Source organism: Simochromis diagramma, unplaced genomic scaffold, assembly GCF_900408965.1.
Source record: "Simochromis diagramma unplaced genomic scaffold, fSimDia1.1 OVJJ01000557.1, whole genome shotgun sequence".
NCBI classification, from domain to species: domain Eukaryota; kingdom Metazoa; phylum Chordata; class Actinopteri; order Cichliformes; family Cichlidae; genus Simochromis; species Simochromis diagramma.
In genome coordinates this window covers 3,580,497-3,596,485 of record NW_024387156.1, presented here as the reverse complement: position 1 = coordinate 3,596,485, position 15,989 = coordinate 3,580,497, and the positions used below count along the sequence as shown (strand labels likewise).

General features: G+C 39.1%; 1 protein-coding gene across 7 annotated transcripts in view; it reads left to right on the top strand.

The window, feature by feature from the left end:
* The window catches only part of LOC120744258 (phosphatidylinositol 3-kinase regulatory subunit gamma-like), a 189,150-nt gene extending 178,115 nt beyond the window's left edge, over positions 1-11,035 (top strand). For all 7 annotated transcript variants that reach the window (XM_040048528.1, XM_040048529.1, XM_040048527.1 and 4 more), the window contains 6 exons: positions 88-268; positions 747-872; positions 993-1,312; positions 1,867-1,941; positions 2,077-2,247; positions 3,552-11,035. In XM_040048528.1, coding sequence (XP_039904462.1) covers positions 88-268; positions 747-872; positions 993-1,312; positions 1,867-1,941; positions 2,077-2,247; positions 3,552-3,750 — 1,072 coding nt within the window. In that variant the 3' untranslated portion in view covers positions 3,751-11,035. The remainder of the gene's footprint in view (positions 1-87; positions 269-746; positions 873-992; positions 1,313-1,866; positions 1,942-2,076; positions 2,248-3,551) is intronic.
* The last annotated feature ends 4,954 nt before the right edge of the window (positions 11,036-15,989 follow it).

Below are 15,989 nucleotides of genomic sequence, written 5' to 3'. Positions count from 1 at the left end.
GAAGGCGTGTATATAAATTGACAACCTGTCTGTTTTAGAATGCATTGCCTGTCTCTTTAAGCCTTTGTTTGTTATTCTGTTATTCAGGAAAGGGGGCAATAACAAGCTGATAAAGATCTACCACAGAGATGGGAAGTACGGCTTCTCTGACCCCCTGACTTTCAGCTCAGTGGTGGAGCTCATCAGCCATTACAGACATGAGTCACTGGCTCAATACAACACCAAGCTGGATGTCAAGCTCATGTACCCCATCTCCCGCTTCCAGCAGGTACACTCCCTCCTCATAATCTTTAAACAGTATCCTCTTGAACACCACCAACAATCTTCCCTCTATACCCAATGACTTGCTCTTAGTGTTTCCACTTTAAACTGCAGCAGCAGCTACATGATACCTGCACGCTGAAATGTTGCCCTTTCGGCCGGCTCCTATGACATACTCAATTGCACGCACCAGTGATGAAAGGGCAGGTTTAGCCAGTCATTACTCAGAACTATGCAAGATTAGCCAGAATGCCCACCTGGGCTTACACCTGGGGCATTGTGGGTGGTTTATTAACGAGCCTGTTCAGGAGTCACCCTCAGTAAGGAGAACGGGGGTAATGGGAATAAGAGTGTGTGCGTGCATTTTTGTTTTTCCTTTTGGCCTTTTATTACAAATGGCTTTTGATTTTACTCTCCAGCTTTTTCCTTGTCAGTTTCTGAAAGTCACTCTGTCTCTAATGCTCCTTTCTCCAACTGACTCTCAGGACCAGCTGGTGAAGGAGGACAACATCGATGCAGTGGGGAAGAAGTTGCAGGAATACCACAATCAGTACCAGGAGAAAAGCAAAGAATATGACAGACTATATGAAGAGTACACCAAGACATCACAGGTATATTCATACTCTAGTCTAACAAATGCATTGCTTTTTTTGCATGTCTGTTTTTTGTTTGTTTGTTTATTTGTTTTTTGGGGCTTTTTTTGTGTGTCAACTATTCATCTTGTCCTGCAGGAGATCCAGATGAAGCGAACAGCTATTGAAGCCTTCAATGAAACCATCAAGATTTTCGAGGAGCAATGCCACACGCAGGAGCGCTACAGCAAGGACTACATTGAGCGTTTTAGGCGTGAGAGCAATGATAAAGAGATTGAGCGCATCATGATGAACTATGAAAAGCTTAAATCTCGCCTCGGAGAGATCCACGACAGCAAGGTGCGGCTGGAGCAGGACCTAAAGACGCAAGCCATGGACAACCGGGAGACAGACAAAAAGATGAACAGCCTAAAGCCTGATCTCATACAGCTCCGCAAAATCAGGGATCAGTATCTAGTGTAAGCATACAAAGACGAGAGAAAAACACGAGCAATGGCATTAGTATAGAAAGCAGGTCAAAGCAGGTCAGCATTAAAAACCTACTGACCTGGAACAGGATCCTGTTTTCATGTGTTTATATTGTTCATGCTGTACATCTGTGGGGTAGCTACACACACTTGAAAGTCAAATGGGGAGTTATTAGATGTGGTCAAAAAAACTCAAACATCAGTGGAATCATTTCCAATGAAATAATTGTTTTTTTATTGATTGTCATATGGACATCAAAGAAAATCTGACTCATCATAGTTCTAGAGCCAAAAGCACATCAAGTGGCTCAATCAGAAACTTGCTTTAGTTTAGGGAAGGTCCAGTTCAACTCGATATCAGAGCGCCTGCTTTATTTCCAGGAACAAGTTAAGCAGTTTCTCAGCAGAACATCCCAAATTATTCTGTGAGGACATTTGCCAATTTCAGTCTTGTGCCGGTTCACTCTAACATAAACAAATTTCAAAGTTTCAAACCGATTCCTAGCAGTAACAATGCTTCTCTCTCTCTCTCTACTTCTCTTTAGCTGGCTCAATCATAAAGGAGTTCGTCAGAAACGAATTAATGATTGGCTGGGAATCAAGAATGAGAACACAGACGAGTGAGTCTCTACTTGCTTTGCTGCAACCCAAACACTGTTACTTTACTTACTTAGAGCAACTGTTAATTTAAAGAGCAGAATATATTATTTCTTTGGTGCAATTTCTCAATGTATTGCATATGTATGTGGTTGCAGAGGTTACTTTGTGAGTGAGGAAGATGAGAACTTGCCTCACTATGATGAGAAGAACTGGTTTGTGGGGGATCTGAACAGGACACAGGCAGAGGAGCTGCTCCTGGGGAAGCCAGATGGAGCTTTTCTTATCCGAGAAAGCAGCAAAAAAGGGTGCTATGCCTGCTCTGTAGTGTGAGTACAAGCAACACATGACTGAAGTGATGTGCGTCTTACTTTACATACCCATACTTTATGAAGTCAAGAGTGACATTTTTGTCCTCCTTGTTTGTACACAAGGACAAAATGTTGGGACACCTTTCAAAATATTGCACATTGAGACAAACACCAGTGCCAACAACAACATTAGGCATTTGTAGTATATACATAAAAAGTTGTTAAAATGGAATCGAAGTTACAAAAAAGCTACAACTTTTAATTGTATTTACTCTCAGGCTTTTCAATAGCACCATGCTTTTGCAGTACATCTTTAAGCCACGAAATATTTGAATGCTTCAGAAAAGAAACTCATTATTTTATTGAAGATGATGATAGGGCTTTTTTAAGTCTGCGGCACACTGTGATTCACAGTGTGCGTTTGAGGGAACCCAAAAAACATTTTTGGACACAAAACTGTGGTAGAGGTGGGCGATATGAGGAAAATGTAATGCACAATATTTTTTTAGCTATATCGCGATACACGATATACATTGTGATATGTCTTGACCCCCATTGGTACTGTGGGCAAAGTGTGCCGCGTAGAAAATCTTCCAGTTCAGACAGGGGATTAATGATGCATTCACAGCATGTGGGAGGGGAAAAAACTCAGTGATTTACATGCTGATTGCTTTCTATTTCCATGGCAACCTATAGTCGATGGTTACAATAAAGCCACTTATGTGTCCATGTCTATATATTTAGACTGAACCCAATAACATGGTAGCTTTGTAAAAGTCAGTTTAAAAGCATGCTATAACAAGATGATAGAAGAGCCAGAGGCAGGAGGATGTTAAAGTACAAAATGTGTTTTAAAATGCAGAGATTTGATCTTCTAAAGTAGTGTTGTTGTTAGCTGTTGTCTTCCCCCAACCCAAACTTTGGTTAGACACTGAGTGAACCCTGAGAGCAGGAAGGTTTGATTCCAAAATGTATATTTTTCTTAATGTCAGCATTGAATAAGATGCTTCCTCTTGGGAAGTAGTAGTTTGAGAGAATTAATGAAAAAGGTCATTTTTCACAGAACCAACAAGTTCACTGACTCAAAACTCTTAAATCACTACACTAAATTAACATTTGAAAAAATACTGAATGTAACCAAAATAATAAAACTGATATGATTTCCATTATTTCTTTATCTTTTTTTATCCCTGGGAGTTTACTTTAGTAGTAGAACAAAGCTAGCTGGAAGAAACTGGAAATGCAGAAAGAAAACATTGAATGACAAATTTTTAACCTTAAAACAGTCTTAACTAAAGTACCTCTCCTGTGTGTCTCCTAAGTGTGGAAGGGGAGGTGAAGCACTGTGTCATCTACAGTACACCACGTGGCTTTGGCTTTGCTGAGCCATACAACCTCTACAGCAGCCTGAAGGACCTGGTGCTCCACTACCACCAGACTTCCCTGGTGCAGCACAATGACTCACTCAATGTGCGCCTTGCCTACCCTGTCTACGCACAGATGCCCTCTGGACGAAGATGAACCCCAACCAACGATGCTAAACAACTACCCCCAGAAGGACAACACATTTTACCGTCTTCAGGATAAAGGAGAAAAGGGAGTGTTATGAAGCTTAATGGGTGGTGGTGGTATTGGTTGAATTACAAAACAACCCTGTGTCCAGACCTGATGAACATCGATACAATTTTAACATTTGCTGCAACACACACATCAGCCACCTTGGAGTTATATATTTTTACAAGAACAATTTTGGAGGGCATTCTTTCTAAAGACTGCTTGATTTGCACAAGGAAGTTTTAAATGTTTGTGAATGTGAAAACAAAAGTGACCGAAGGAAGGAAATGGAGTAGGAGACGTCAGAGTTTCAGGTTGATCCCGCTGCTACCTAAACTCCAGCTCAGACTTTATACCAGAAACTCTAAAGTACAAGAATGACAACAAAACATTCCCATCAGACTTTTTCTGTGTTCTCATCATTTTTTCCTCCCTTTTCTTTTCATCAGATGGTGTAACTTTGAAATATATTTTTGGAGATTTTTTTTTTTTTTTTTTAAGAGGTTTCCTTTTTGTTTTCACTTACTTTGAAATGATGTCAAGTGTCTGTTCTCTGTCCCTCGCCATACAAAAAGATAAAACGATGTAGCATAAAAGACAAAGCACTAGGTGCTATAGAGAGAGTAGACTGCTGCTGCTGAGGGATCTGGGGGGAGGGAGGTGCACAAGTGACACAGAAGTTTTTTGTCTCAAAGACTGAAGCCTTGCTTGTATAAACTAATTATTTTGTCTTTATTATTGTTTTCTTTTAACATTGCTTTTTATTCTAGTCCTGTGAAAAAGTATTTGTACCACCCTTTTTCTTGGGGGGGGGGAAAACATGTCACACGTCACACTTAAATGTTTCAGATTATCAAACAAATATTATTAAATATCCAAGTAAGTGCAAAATGAAGTTCATTTATTAAAGGAAAAAAAACAATTATAACCTACACGTCTCTATGTAAAAGAGAAAAGGAATTGCCCTCCACCCTTGATAATTCATGAGTTTACTGCCAGATATGGAAGTTGTGAATTAAAGTATATTAGAAAAAATAAAAGCGAAACTTCATGCTACAATCTAAAGAAACTTGAACAGATGAAAAACAAAGTCATTGACGTCTGTCTGTCTGTCTGGAAAGGGCTACAAAGACATTTCTATGGGAATCCAGCGAACCATGGTGAAAGGTTGGAATAGTGAACCTCATGAGTAGCCATCCTGCCAAAATTACTCCAAGAGCACATCAACGACTTATTCAGGGGTTCATAAAAGAACTGCATGTAAACAACTACAGACGTCACTTGCCTCAGTTCAGGTCAGCATGCATGATTCACCAATAAGACAGGGCAAAAATGGCATCTATGGGCACGATCCAGTCCAGGAAGGTTTGGATAGCTGCTTTTTGTCCTTAAAAATTGAAATATTTTAGAACCTGCATTTTGTATTTCCTCAGGCTGTCCTTATCTAAGATTAAAACTCGAGGCTCTGAAACATGAAAGCGTGACAAATGTGTTTTTGAAAGAAGAAAAAAAATCAGGAATGGGAAGAATACTTTTTCACACCACAGTATGTGTAAATGGTAACAAATCACAACCAGAGACCAAAGTTGGTGTGAAGGGGGAGGATAAAGCATCTGTTGGGTTTTTCTTTCTTTATTTAATTTTCCCATCTTTGGTGAATGCAAATGGGTGAAGATAAGCAATGATGTGTTTAAGGCCACACATAAAAATGAGTTTCAGGCCGTGTGCTTTAGCGACAAATATACTTTTTTTTTTTTTATAAACCAAAGGGTACATGAACCCCACAACCTTCAAAGCACTCAAACAACCTCCATTTGTAATCTCAGCGCTTACAAAATTTTGGCTGTGTACGCCAAAGTGGATGAGTCAAAGGAGGTGTAATTAGCAGCTAAAGCTACATGGCATCTTTTGGCTAATTTCAAAACCCCCAAAATTTCTTTCTCCTCCTGAGACAAACTGATAGCTGAAATTAATGGAAACATTTTTGCTTAGTTTCCTCCAAGCTCTTTCTTTTTCTTTTTTTTTTCATGCATCAGTATAAAGGTTAACCGAAATCATCCGGCCTAGCTGCTTACAAACTGTGATAATGGTGACACTAAATCCACAGCACATTAGTGTGAATTTGCCCTATGCAAAAATGATTTCATTTGCATTACCTGTCATAAATTTGTGCCAATTTGCTTCTTTGATTTTATCTTTCTATATAATTGGGACGTGAAAATTTCACTTTGAATTTGGTCTGAAGAAAGCATAAGGCACATTAAGGTAAACTGGTAAAGGGTTCCTTTTCCAGCCTTTGAAAGGCTAAGCTTGGTGAAAAATGTTGCCATAAAAGCTGAAACCCATTTTATGTGTGGTTTAAACAAAGAAAAGAGCTAATGCAATGTGACTGCAGGCTGAAAAACTGGGGTGTTTTTGTTTGAACGCCTTCAGAAAAAATAAGCTTTTACTAAATGTTTATGTATAAGGAGCACAGGCACACAAAGTCCATGTCCTGAGCTGAAGATACAGGCTTTAGAAGAAAATCTGAAAACTTGAAAGAACGTGCAATCTAGCTTTGTGTTTAATGTAGTTCAGCAGTTAGTGTGAGATGCACTAAAGTTAGAGATAATCACAGTTAAGCTGTTGGAGTGAAATTCCCTTTCTGTCTGATTGCTGATAGTGTTTGGCTTTTATTTGAACCCAAAACGACATGCTCTCTGCGTGACTTTCTAACCAGTGGATCCATTTTCTGTCAACGACTCGATAAAAAGAAAAATATCTGAAACACATATAAAACACTGAGAGCTACAATACACGACCAAGTTAGATTCTATTCCCCCCAGAAAATGAATACACAGCACAGTAAAGCATCTTCTCATAGTGATCAAGTTGACTTATCGCTGCCTGACTGATAATATGGAGCTTTTAAAAGGTCGTAATGAAATCAAAGGTTAAGAGAATGCTTAAGAAAAAGCAGAGATGTGATTCTCAACTCACTCTAATCCTCGTCTTAAAACTAATCACACTGGTTAGGCATTAGCCTTTTTTTTTAAAACTGGAAAGAGCATCTAATAATAAAAAAAAAAGTTAGATAAAGCACCCCTCTCTCTTATTGTCATCTTTAAGATTTTCCCAGTTTTGATAAGCTTGGCCACAAACGCACAGAGAGAAAGTGTCCAGTTTTAGAAAGAGTGCTATTGTTTGGAAAGTGCAAAGGAATCATTGTGAAGAAATCATAAAGCCTTGTTTGTGCCCACTGTGTGTTTATCTCCAGTCATCTCTATGTCTTCTACAACCTATTGGAGTCTGCTCACTGTTATCTACCATAACCCTCCCTCCATTACTGCCCACTAGTCTGCTGACAATAGGTAGATGAACTGGGAGAAGTGAGGTTTGTGGAGCTGAAAGCCATGGGTAGTGAAAGTTTCTCTTTCTTCTTTGTAAACTACAGGATGAATCGGTGTGGCAGTATTAAATCTAAATTGACCTGTTCTAAGGCTTATCAAGAAGGTGTAAACCTGCTTCAGTAAATCTCTTAAGACTGCAAGTCTGTTTAGTTTCCACACAAATTCACAAGTAGTCATAATAGAATAAAATGGAAGTGTATATAGAACTCACTTCTCTAGACCTGTAGAAGTGTAGCTCAAAAGTTACACAAAAACCGGCTCAACTGCTAAATTGTATGTCATGTCTGACAGACCACTTCAAAAAATTGGTGCCAAATTTACTTGATCTATCAGCCCGAGTTTTCCAGTTCAGTTAAGAATAGCAGCCATAAGTAGAAACCCAACGTAACTTTTGCAGCATGAAGAATTTAGGGAGATTAGCTGTGTCCTGTTTCAGGGGCTTCTTGTAATATACAAGTTTTAAGACACCGCTGCAGTGGGAAGGAGTTTCTCAGGCTTATATGTGCGTTTCTGTAGATCTTTGGATTGTTGGGCTTCCAGTTCTATTGCAAACTATGTATTTTGCAGTTTTGCAACTGTATAAATTTAATGAGATTTTAGATTTTTTTTAATTTTATTTTTTTGCATCTTATTGTTTTTGTTTGGTATCAGTGTTTTTGTTTACTGTCCGTAAGTATACACAAGCTAATTTTCTAATCTTATTATGGCCATATTGTGAGAATTTACAATGACACTGTGGTGAATCATCTGCAAATGCTTTTTTGCAGAGGTGCAGGTTTAGCCTTCCCTTTTTCAAATGAGCCTCTGAACTGGACACGGCCTCAGAGCTTTGCTTTCTTGGATTAAGTCACAGGTTATCTTTGCTTTTTCATGGGGTTTGTCAGTATAATCTTGAATGTACAGCGAGGTTGGTCCAGTGTGTTTTTGTGTGTTTTCTTAATCCGAAGCACCTCAGTCACGTTTATCTAAAATCAACACATACTATTGCTAACTCTCAAGGTGCTATCGGGAATGCAGGCCCATTTAATTCGGACGACTTTTTCGATCATACTTTCTGGTCATTAACCCTCAGGTCTTTTTTCCAAGTTTACCGTAGAAGCTACCACACAACAAAGCCAGCGTTTTGAGGGGAAAAAAATCAGGTTAAATCAGGGTTTTTGTGCATGGATACTTCAGTCACTCATCAACTAATGTAGGCCCATGACATTGACTTTTTAAAATGTCCTACCTTTAACAGTCTTGTACGTCATCGGTTCCCATAATTAGATGCAGCATCATCACCAAATGGATGTCATGGTCTTTCTTTCCCCTCAGTCAACATACGGTCTAGGTTTTTGTTTGTTTAGTTTTTTTCCCTGTTACCAGACTTTTGTGTTTTGCATAGGGAACTCAAACATCCCTAAGTCTATTACTTGAACTGTATTGCATTGCTCACTGTTGAATGTCTTTATATAAAATGATACATTTATTAAAGAAAAAATTTAAAAAGCAAATAGTTCCCTTTTGTTTTCTGGTGAGCAGGGATGAGGTTTGTAGTGTATGTACAGTATTTGTTACAGGCAAATGTAGAGCTACTTTGGGAGGGAAGAAGGTGCCATTTGAAACTTTTCTCAGATGTGTTTCGATTGTCACATAGGGCTTGACTGAAATTGCACACATTTACTGGTGATGTCTGCGTATGCATCCAGAGTCACATTTACAGAGATGTCATATATATGATATATCTTTATATGTATATAGAGCTTAAAGGAGTTACAGTTTGAAGGGTTGTTTTAGTCGCCGTTTGACCATTCCCCCCCACCCCCACCCACCCTTCAAAACACATTAACGCCAAAGATTTAAGTTCTTGATGTTTGTTGATGATTGGAAAATGAATGTTTCAGTAATAGAAACAATTTTTTACGTCCATTGAAATGATGGTATCACGACTCACAAAATAAAATCATAGTGTGAATGACCATCCCATACTGCTTGGTGAGATTGTTGGATTGTCCATCAGTTCAGTTCTTGTGAGTCGAAACGTGTCTTTTTGTTTGTTTGTTTGTTTTTGTGGCATATCAGGAAAGATCCATCTTTAGTCCGTGTTCATTGATCTTCCGATTGTAAATGAATCAAAATTATTGTAATCTGTGTTTGCCAGTTTATGAAGTTCAGTCTTGTTTGAAGTTTTTTTTCTTTCTTTATTTGGAAAGTGTCCTGCAGAAATCCAGAACAAATGTTCCTAATGGGATGTCAGATTCAGACACAAGAAATTGATCCCAAAAAGACCGAACTCATGAAATTTACTTTTTAGCACTACAAGCATTTGACTTAACTTAAGAGTGGGATGTCTTGTCTCGCTATAACCCCTCCCCCGGCCACCATCCAGATGTCTTTTTTTTTTTTTAAACATCACAAATAATTAAATTATTTCTGCAGGATTGTTCTCACTTTTTGTATCACTAAACAATTACATGCAATATTCCCTTTTTTGTCAGTCAGGGGTTCACGATGGAGGAAAATGTATTTGTGCAGTTACAGACCCAAAATACAGGCCTTTCTGTACACCTGGGGTTACAGTGACATCAGTTATGAGGGTTAATGGGACAAACCAAAATATTGTCAAGTTTACTTTTAATGACTGTTTGGTTGAGTTTACTTCAGAAAACTCAGCATCAACTTATACAACTCCAGGGAACAGATTTTAAGATCACCTCTCAGAAAATGAAGGTACATTTTGATTCTAACAAAGGTGCAGGCTCAGTAACAAAAAGGAACAATAACTCCACTGTTACCTTTTTCTGAGTGTTTATACTCACTATCATTGCAGGACTGTTAAAATAGCAACTGTCTGTTATTCCTCTACTACTATTATTAATACCACTAGTACTGCTACTACTCATCCTTTAAGCAGTTCTGCAAAGTTTTATTTGCAGCCAGGTTTTAATATGTTTTGTTCTTACAGAGGAGTTGTGTTGTCTTCTGACGAATGCTTATCTGATCACAGCGCCCAGCACAGCTTTGGGGAGTATCAGTTTCTTTAAAAAGAAAAAAAAAAACTTGAAAAAAAACTTTTAAAAAATCATTTTTCAAAAAAGGTTATACAACATCCCCTCCTCCCTTCTATGCCTTTTACCCCTTTTTGGCATACGTACAGATCCAGCATGCATATTTGGTACTATTGACTGTTTTCTCTTGTGTGTAAAAGAAAAATGGTTTAAAAAGATGTCTTTAAAATCGAATGTTATTTGTCTGTTTATGGTGTATTGAGATCTGAATTTAATATAGCAAATTTAACATCACTGCTTACAGCTGTAACAAGTTATAGTCCTTTTGTGTTGGGTGTTTAATGGTATAACAAAACTGAGAAAGAGAACCAAAAATGTATGCCAACCATTGGTACATCACATGAATAAATAATAAGCTTTGAGTATTTTCAGTCCAAATTACGGCATTAACTATAGCCCAGTGTTCTTTTACAATAAATGATCAAAGATTTAAAACATCCAGTATGTGTCATTCATAAGAATTTTGCACAATAAACAATAAAAGAAAAAATGACAAAGTGCTGATTTACATAACATCAGAGAACCACAAACTTGTACCTTGACTGAATGAAATCTCTCCCATTCAGTATTTTCGGTTGACTCAAGCTGGTCTCTTTCTCAGCGTTACCCTCAGCCATACCTGCTTTTGGCTTCTCTTGGTATTCTCTTTGAAATGGTTTTTGGTCCTTCACCATTACACTACTTTCTTGTGTCCGTTGGAAGAGTTTGACTGTTTATGAGCCGTTTGTTTTATGAGCAAAACCCACGTATGATTATCAGTGGAGTTACAACATATTTGATTCTCTTGCAGAATAAAGGAAATATTTTGTTCACTTACAAATATGTGATTGTCTTTTTTGTAAATGCTTCCATCTCAGGGTGTACTCTCACTAGGTGGTTTGTAATGTGCCTGCGCATACCCCAAAATTCATTTGATTAGTGTGATCACTACATGCCATATCTAGTTCAGTTTGACCCTTGTACATAACACGTGCAATGCGGCCAGTGTCATTGCTAGTCATGGATTTGCAACCCTTACTCAATAATAGCTACCTCTGTAAAAGTTGTTTTAAGTAATTAAGACGGTGACACCTTTCCTAATATATCATCCAGATGATACCGCAGCCACCCGAGCCGGGTTTCCTAACAGTTCATATTGGCTTCATCAGGTCATGGCATCCAGTTCGCACTGGAACAGTTTACAGTCAAGTGTGAGGTGCTGATTCTCATTCCTGCCACTTCAAAGTCTCAGCCGGAAAAGGGTGGAGTGCCCACTCTGGGTCGGGGACAAGTTGCTACTCCCAAGTGGAGGAGTTCCCGGGAGCAGGACACTGACAGATGGATTAGGACTGCAGCTGCAGTTATGTTTTTGCACAGTTTATGTTTTGGTAAAAGGGGACCTGAGCATAAAAGTGAAGCTCTCAGTTTACCATGTGATCTACGTCCCTTCCCTCACCTATGGTCATGAGCTCTGGGTAGTCATCAAAAGAACAGGATCACAGCAGACATGAGCTTTCTCAGAAGGGTGGCTTGCCTCTCCCTTCAAGATAGGGTGAGGGGCTCAGAGTAAAGCCGCTACTCCTCCGCATCAAAAGGAGCCACTTGAGGTGGTTTGGGCATCTGACAGGATGCCTTCAGGATGAGGTAGTCCGGGCATGTCCCACCAGAAGGAGGCACAGGTCATGCTGGAGAAATTATAACTCCCTGCTGGCCAGAGAACACCTTGGTGTTCCCCCAGAAAAGCTGGAGGAGGTTGTCTAGGGAGGAGGTTGTCTAGGGAGGAGGTCTGCGCTTCTCTCCTAAGGCTGCTGCCCCTGCAACCTCGCCTCAGAGAAGCTAAATAAAATAAATGGATGGATGCCATGTTGCTCCTCTGCCTAGGAAACCTACTCTGAAAAAGGACTAAACCTTCTCCAGCTTAAAAACTAATCAGTTACCGTTCTTTCCATAACTTTACACAGTATATCTTGGCCTGTAAGACCGTGCAAGCAATCCAGCCTCCTCTGATTTTAGTGCTTTAATGAGTATTGCTTGCTTCTATGAACTGGGGAGAAATCTCTCTTTCCGTATATTATTCATAAAAACCAATATTTAGTCCAACACTGGTTCAATTATAATCTCTTCAGATAATAATTATTAATGCCATGTTTTCCAGGGGCTGGCTTCCTTGCTTTTTAAATAGCCCTTTTCAATTCTTCTAGCGATATTATAGTTTATATATGTGTTCTCTTAGTGTTTCTTTTCTTTTTCTTAGTTATTCCTCACCCATGTTACCACCTCTGAGAGCAGATTTAAATTTATTGTTAAATAGTTTTGTACCCCCTAAGTATGGAAGTGTATGGACTGCAACAAAGACTCTCTGACACCAGCTGGTGTTGGTTCTGCCCAGCAAAATAAACTTGCATACAGTGTTGAGGGTTCCCAGTTCTTTAATTACCATTTAGCCTTTCCAGCCTGTAACTGCCAGTGGTCTCTCATAGCTGAAGATGCACACTCACTCACAGCGTGGACCTTCTCTCTTTTCCCAGCATGCTACTGAAATAGGGGAGGCATGAAAAGATTGTGGCTGCCAGTCGGGCCTGAACCCAGTGGACCACTCCTCCCCTGCAGTTCCACTACAGACCGGACTCCCCCCCCCCCCCCATACACACACACAGACTATTGACTTGCTCAATATCCAGCAGCTTTTTTATTTTGATCAGGTCTGAATTTTCATGGCCTAGGAACTCAAAATCTTAAGCCAAGGTTCTTCAATGACTCGTTAGCAGATCTTTAAATACATCAATAAATCTTTTAAATGCCTGTAAATTTGCAATCAAACTTTTGTATTCCATTGCAACAGGTAAAACAGAATCTGTCATCCTCATGGATTTCCAAGCCTGCAATTTCAGTGTATTCTTCACTTCTCTCTGTAAACCTCCTTCCCCTCCTTCTCTCATGAATCTTCACTTTTCGCTTCATGAACTTGTGTAACTGCTCTGGACCTAGATTAATTCACTCAAGGAATCTTTCTGCAACATCAGCTACTACTTTGATTATATCTGTCCTGTTGGATTGATTTCAAGCAGCTGACACCACATCGACCATAAATGCAAAAAAATAATTGAGTTTCTATGACTTGCTGAGCTGCCAGTGGCTGTGAAGAGGAGAAGAAGGGGGAGACATATCACACTACTTTCCCAGTTGCCTATTGCACTCCTTTAACTTTCCTCTGTTCATCTGCACATGTTATTGACTTTTAGGTTGAAGCTTTTCCTCTTGAACAGCTCATATTCTCTTGATGAAGGCATATGGTTTCTTCCACAGTTACGTCATCTAATTTCTTCGTAATCGCAATCAGGATCAAAAAAGGAAGAGTGCAGGAATAATTGGCAATTTTTGACTTCATATTTCACCTTTTAAAAACTGTTTACCTTCCCTCCCACTGCACAAAGTCATATAGGAGTAGCATCTTTTAGGTGCAGGTTTTTTCTTTGTTGAGAAAAAGGACAAAACTCTCCATCCCTGCATTGACTTCTGAGGATCAACACAATCACTGTTAAGAATAGGTATCTCCTGCCTCTGCTTTTGTCGGCCTTTGAGTTATTGCAAACTCAACCTCCACAATGCCTATCACTTGGTTCGCGTCCAAGAGGGAAACGAATGGAAAACAGCATTCAATACTCATCCGGGTCACTTCGAGTGTCTTGTAATGCCTAACACCAACACTCCCGCAGTGTTTCAGGCAATGGTGAAGCATGTCCTAAGAGACTTTATTAACCAATTTGTGATTGTCTACCTGGACGACATTCTGTTTTTTTCCAAAAGTCATGGTGATCATGTGAAACAGGTCCGGCTCTTCCTGCTGTTTTGTAAAGGAAGAGAAATGAGAGTTCCCTGTGCAGACTGTAACACAGACTGTAAAAACGAGAAATAGATTTTTGTAACGCATAACTTTGTAACCTCAGGTTGGTAGCTTGATTTATTGGAGCCATTTAAGCTTAAGTGTTTTGCTCACTTGACACTTTCACTGTGTGAGCCATAAAGCCTTTTTTTAATTTTTTTTTTTTTTTCAGTCAATAGTTCAACAGCCACTTCTGGAATCAGTTACCACTTTCACTTGTGGCGACTAACACATTTCAATTCCATTTTTCATTTCAATTTTATTTATATAGAAACAAATCACAACAACAGTTGCGAAGGGCAATTTGTATTGCAAGTTAAATACCGTAAAATAATATAAAGACAGTGAAAAACCCCAATAATCATCAGATTGAGTATAACGTGACTCACTGGTGCTTCTAAAGTGTGCAGTGGCTCCGATGTCTGTTTCTATTTCAGCTGCAGTTTCCTGAGCAAAGTTGACCTTTCAATTTGTGTGAATGTTTCTCTGGAAAAATACTGAACAGTACAGTAGCAGAGTACATGTTGTCCTGAAAAAGCCAGTGACAATTTTATATCTATCCTGCTATTAAGTATGTTATATTTAGCAACATTTGTATATGCCTTATTTGGAAGTACACCTTACATGGCTACCAACTGAGTTAAATAAGAGGTTCAGATTTGGTCATACACAGTCAAGAATACGTATTTATTGTCCTAATATAAAACTGCAAAACAAACATCTGATCTTATTTTTACAGGTACAACATTGTCATTGACTTCTTTTTTTTTTTAATTAATCAGTTATGGTTTATAATAGCAAGTGTGGCAACAGTCGCTATTTTCAAACTTTTTCCAGAATGTGACTAATTAGAGTGTGTGTTTATATTTGACTAAGGCAAATAGTCCTTGAGGTAGGTCAAGAGGTTGTAAGTAAATGACAGGATGTGTGGTCGGGCTGATTCATGAAATCTTAGTAACATTGGGAAAGAGAACTGACCCAGTCATCACCAACAATGCCCCTTCTGTTAACCACCACACACACAAACACACACCTGAATGGACGCCAGTGTACTGCAGAGGGGAGATGTGCACCATTGCACAACAAAGAGAGAGAGAGATAAATGCAGAATGAGCGAGAGGCAGAATAAATGCTTTTATAGCTACTGGAAATTCTATTTTATGACAGAACAACAAGCAACAGTCTTTTGCTGACGCACAGTGCTACACTGGTGAGCATTGTAAGCTGGTGCAACTCAAACAGAAGTTTTCTGCAGCATTTAAAGTGTGTTAACAGAACTTATGTTGGATACTTACACTACTGGTCAAAAGTTTTAGAAAACCCCAGTTTTTCCATCTTTTATTGCAATTCAAGTCCAATGAATAGCTTGTAAGTGGTGAACTGCCAGAGATTTAAAAAAGGTAAGGTTACCCAACACTGAAAAATAATGTAGATTTCAGAATTATACAAAAAGCCTTTTACAGGGAACACAAAATGGGTTAACAATTTAATGCTGTTCTGCCACAATGGAGGTTGGTCCAGTCTTGAAAGCTGGTGCTACTAATTCCTACAGGTGTTCTAACTTTTCTGGATTACTTACAGTCCCATCTGTCTGCATAAAAGCAGTGTTGGAACACACTGTGGTGCTATACCCTCGTGAGCATCAGTTGAACAGTATTGTACTGCAGAAAATAGTGTGTTGCTACAAAAATGGCGGGAAAAAGGCAATTAACAGTGCAAGAGAGATAGACCATCACAACAGTCAAGGTGTCAGTGAGTACAGTTTCCTTCACCATCAAAAGGCACTTAGAAACTGGGGCAAACTCTGACAGGAAGAGGTCTGGCAACCCAAAGCCACAGCTGAATCAGAAGACAAGTTTCTGAGAGTTAACATCTTGCATGATAGGCGGTCACAGGACAAGAGATTGA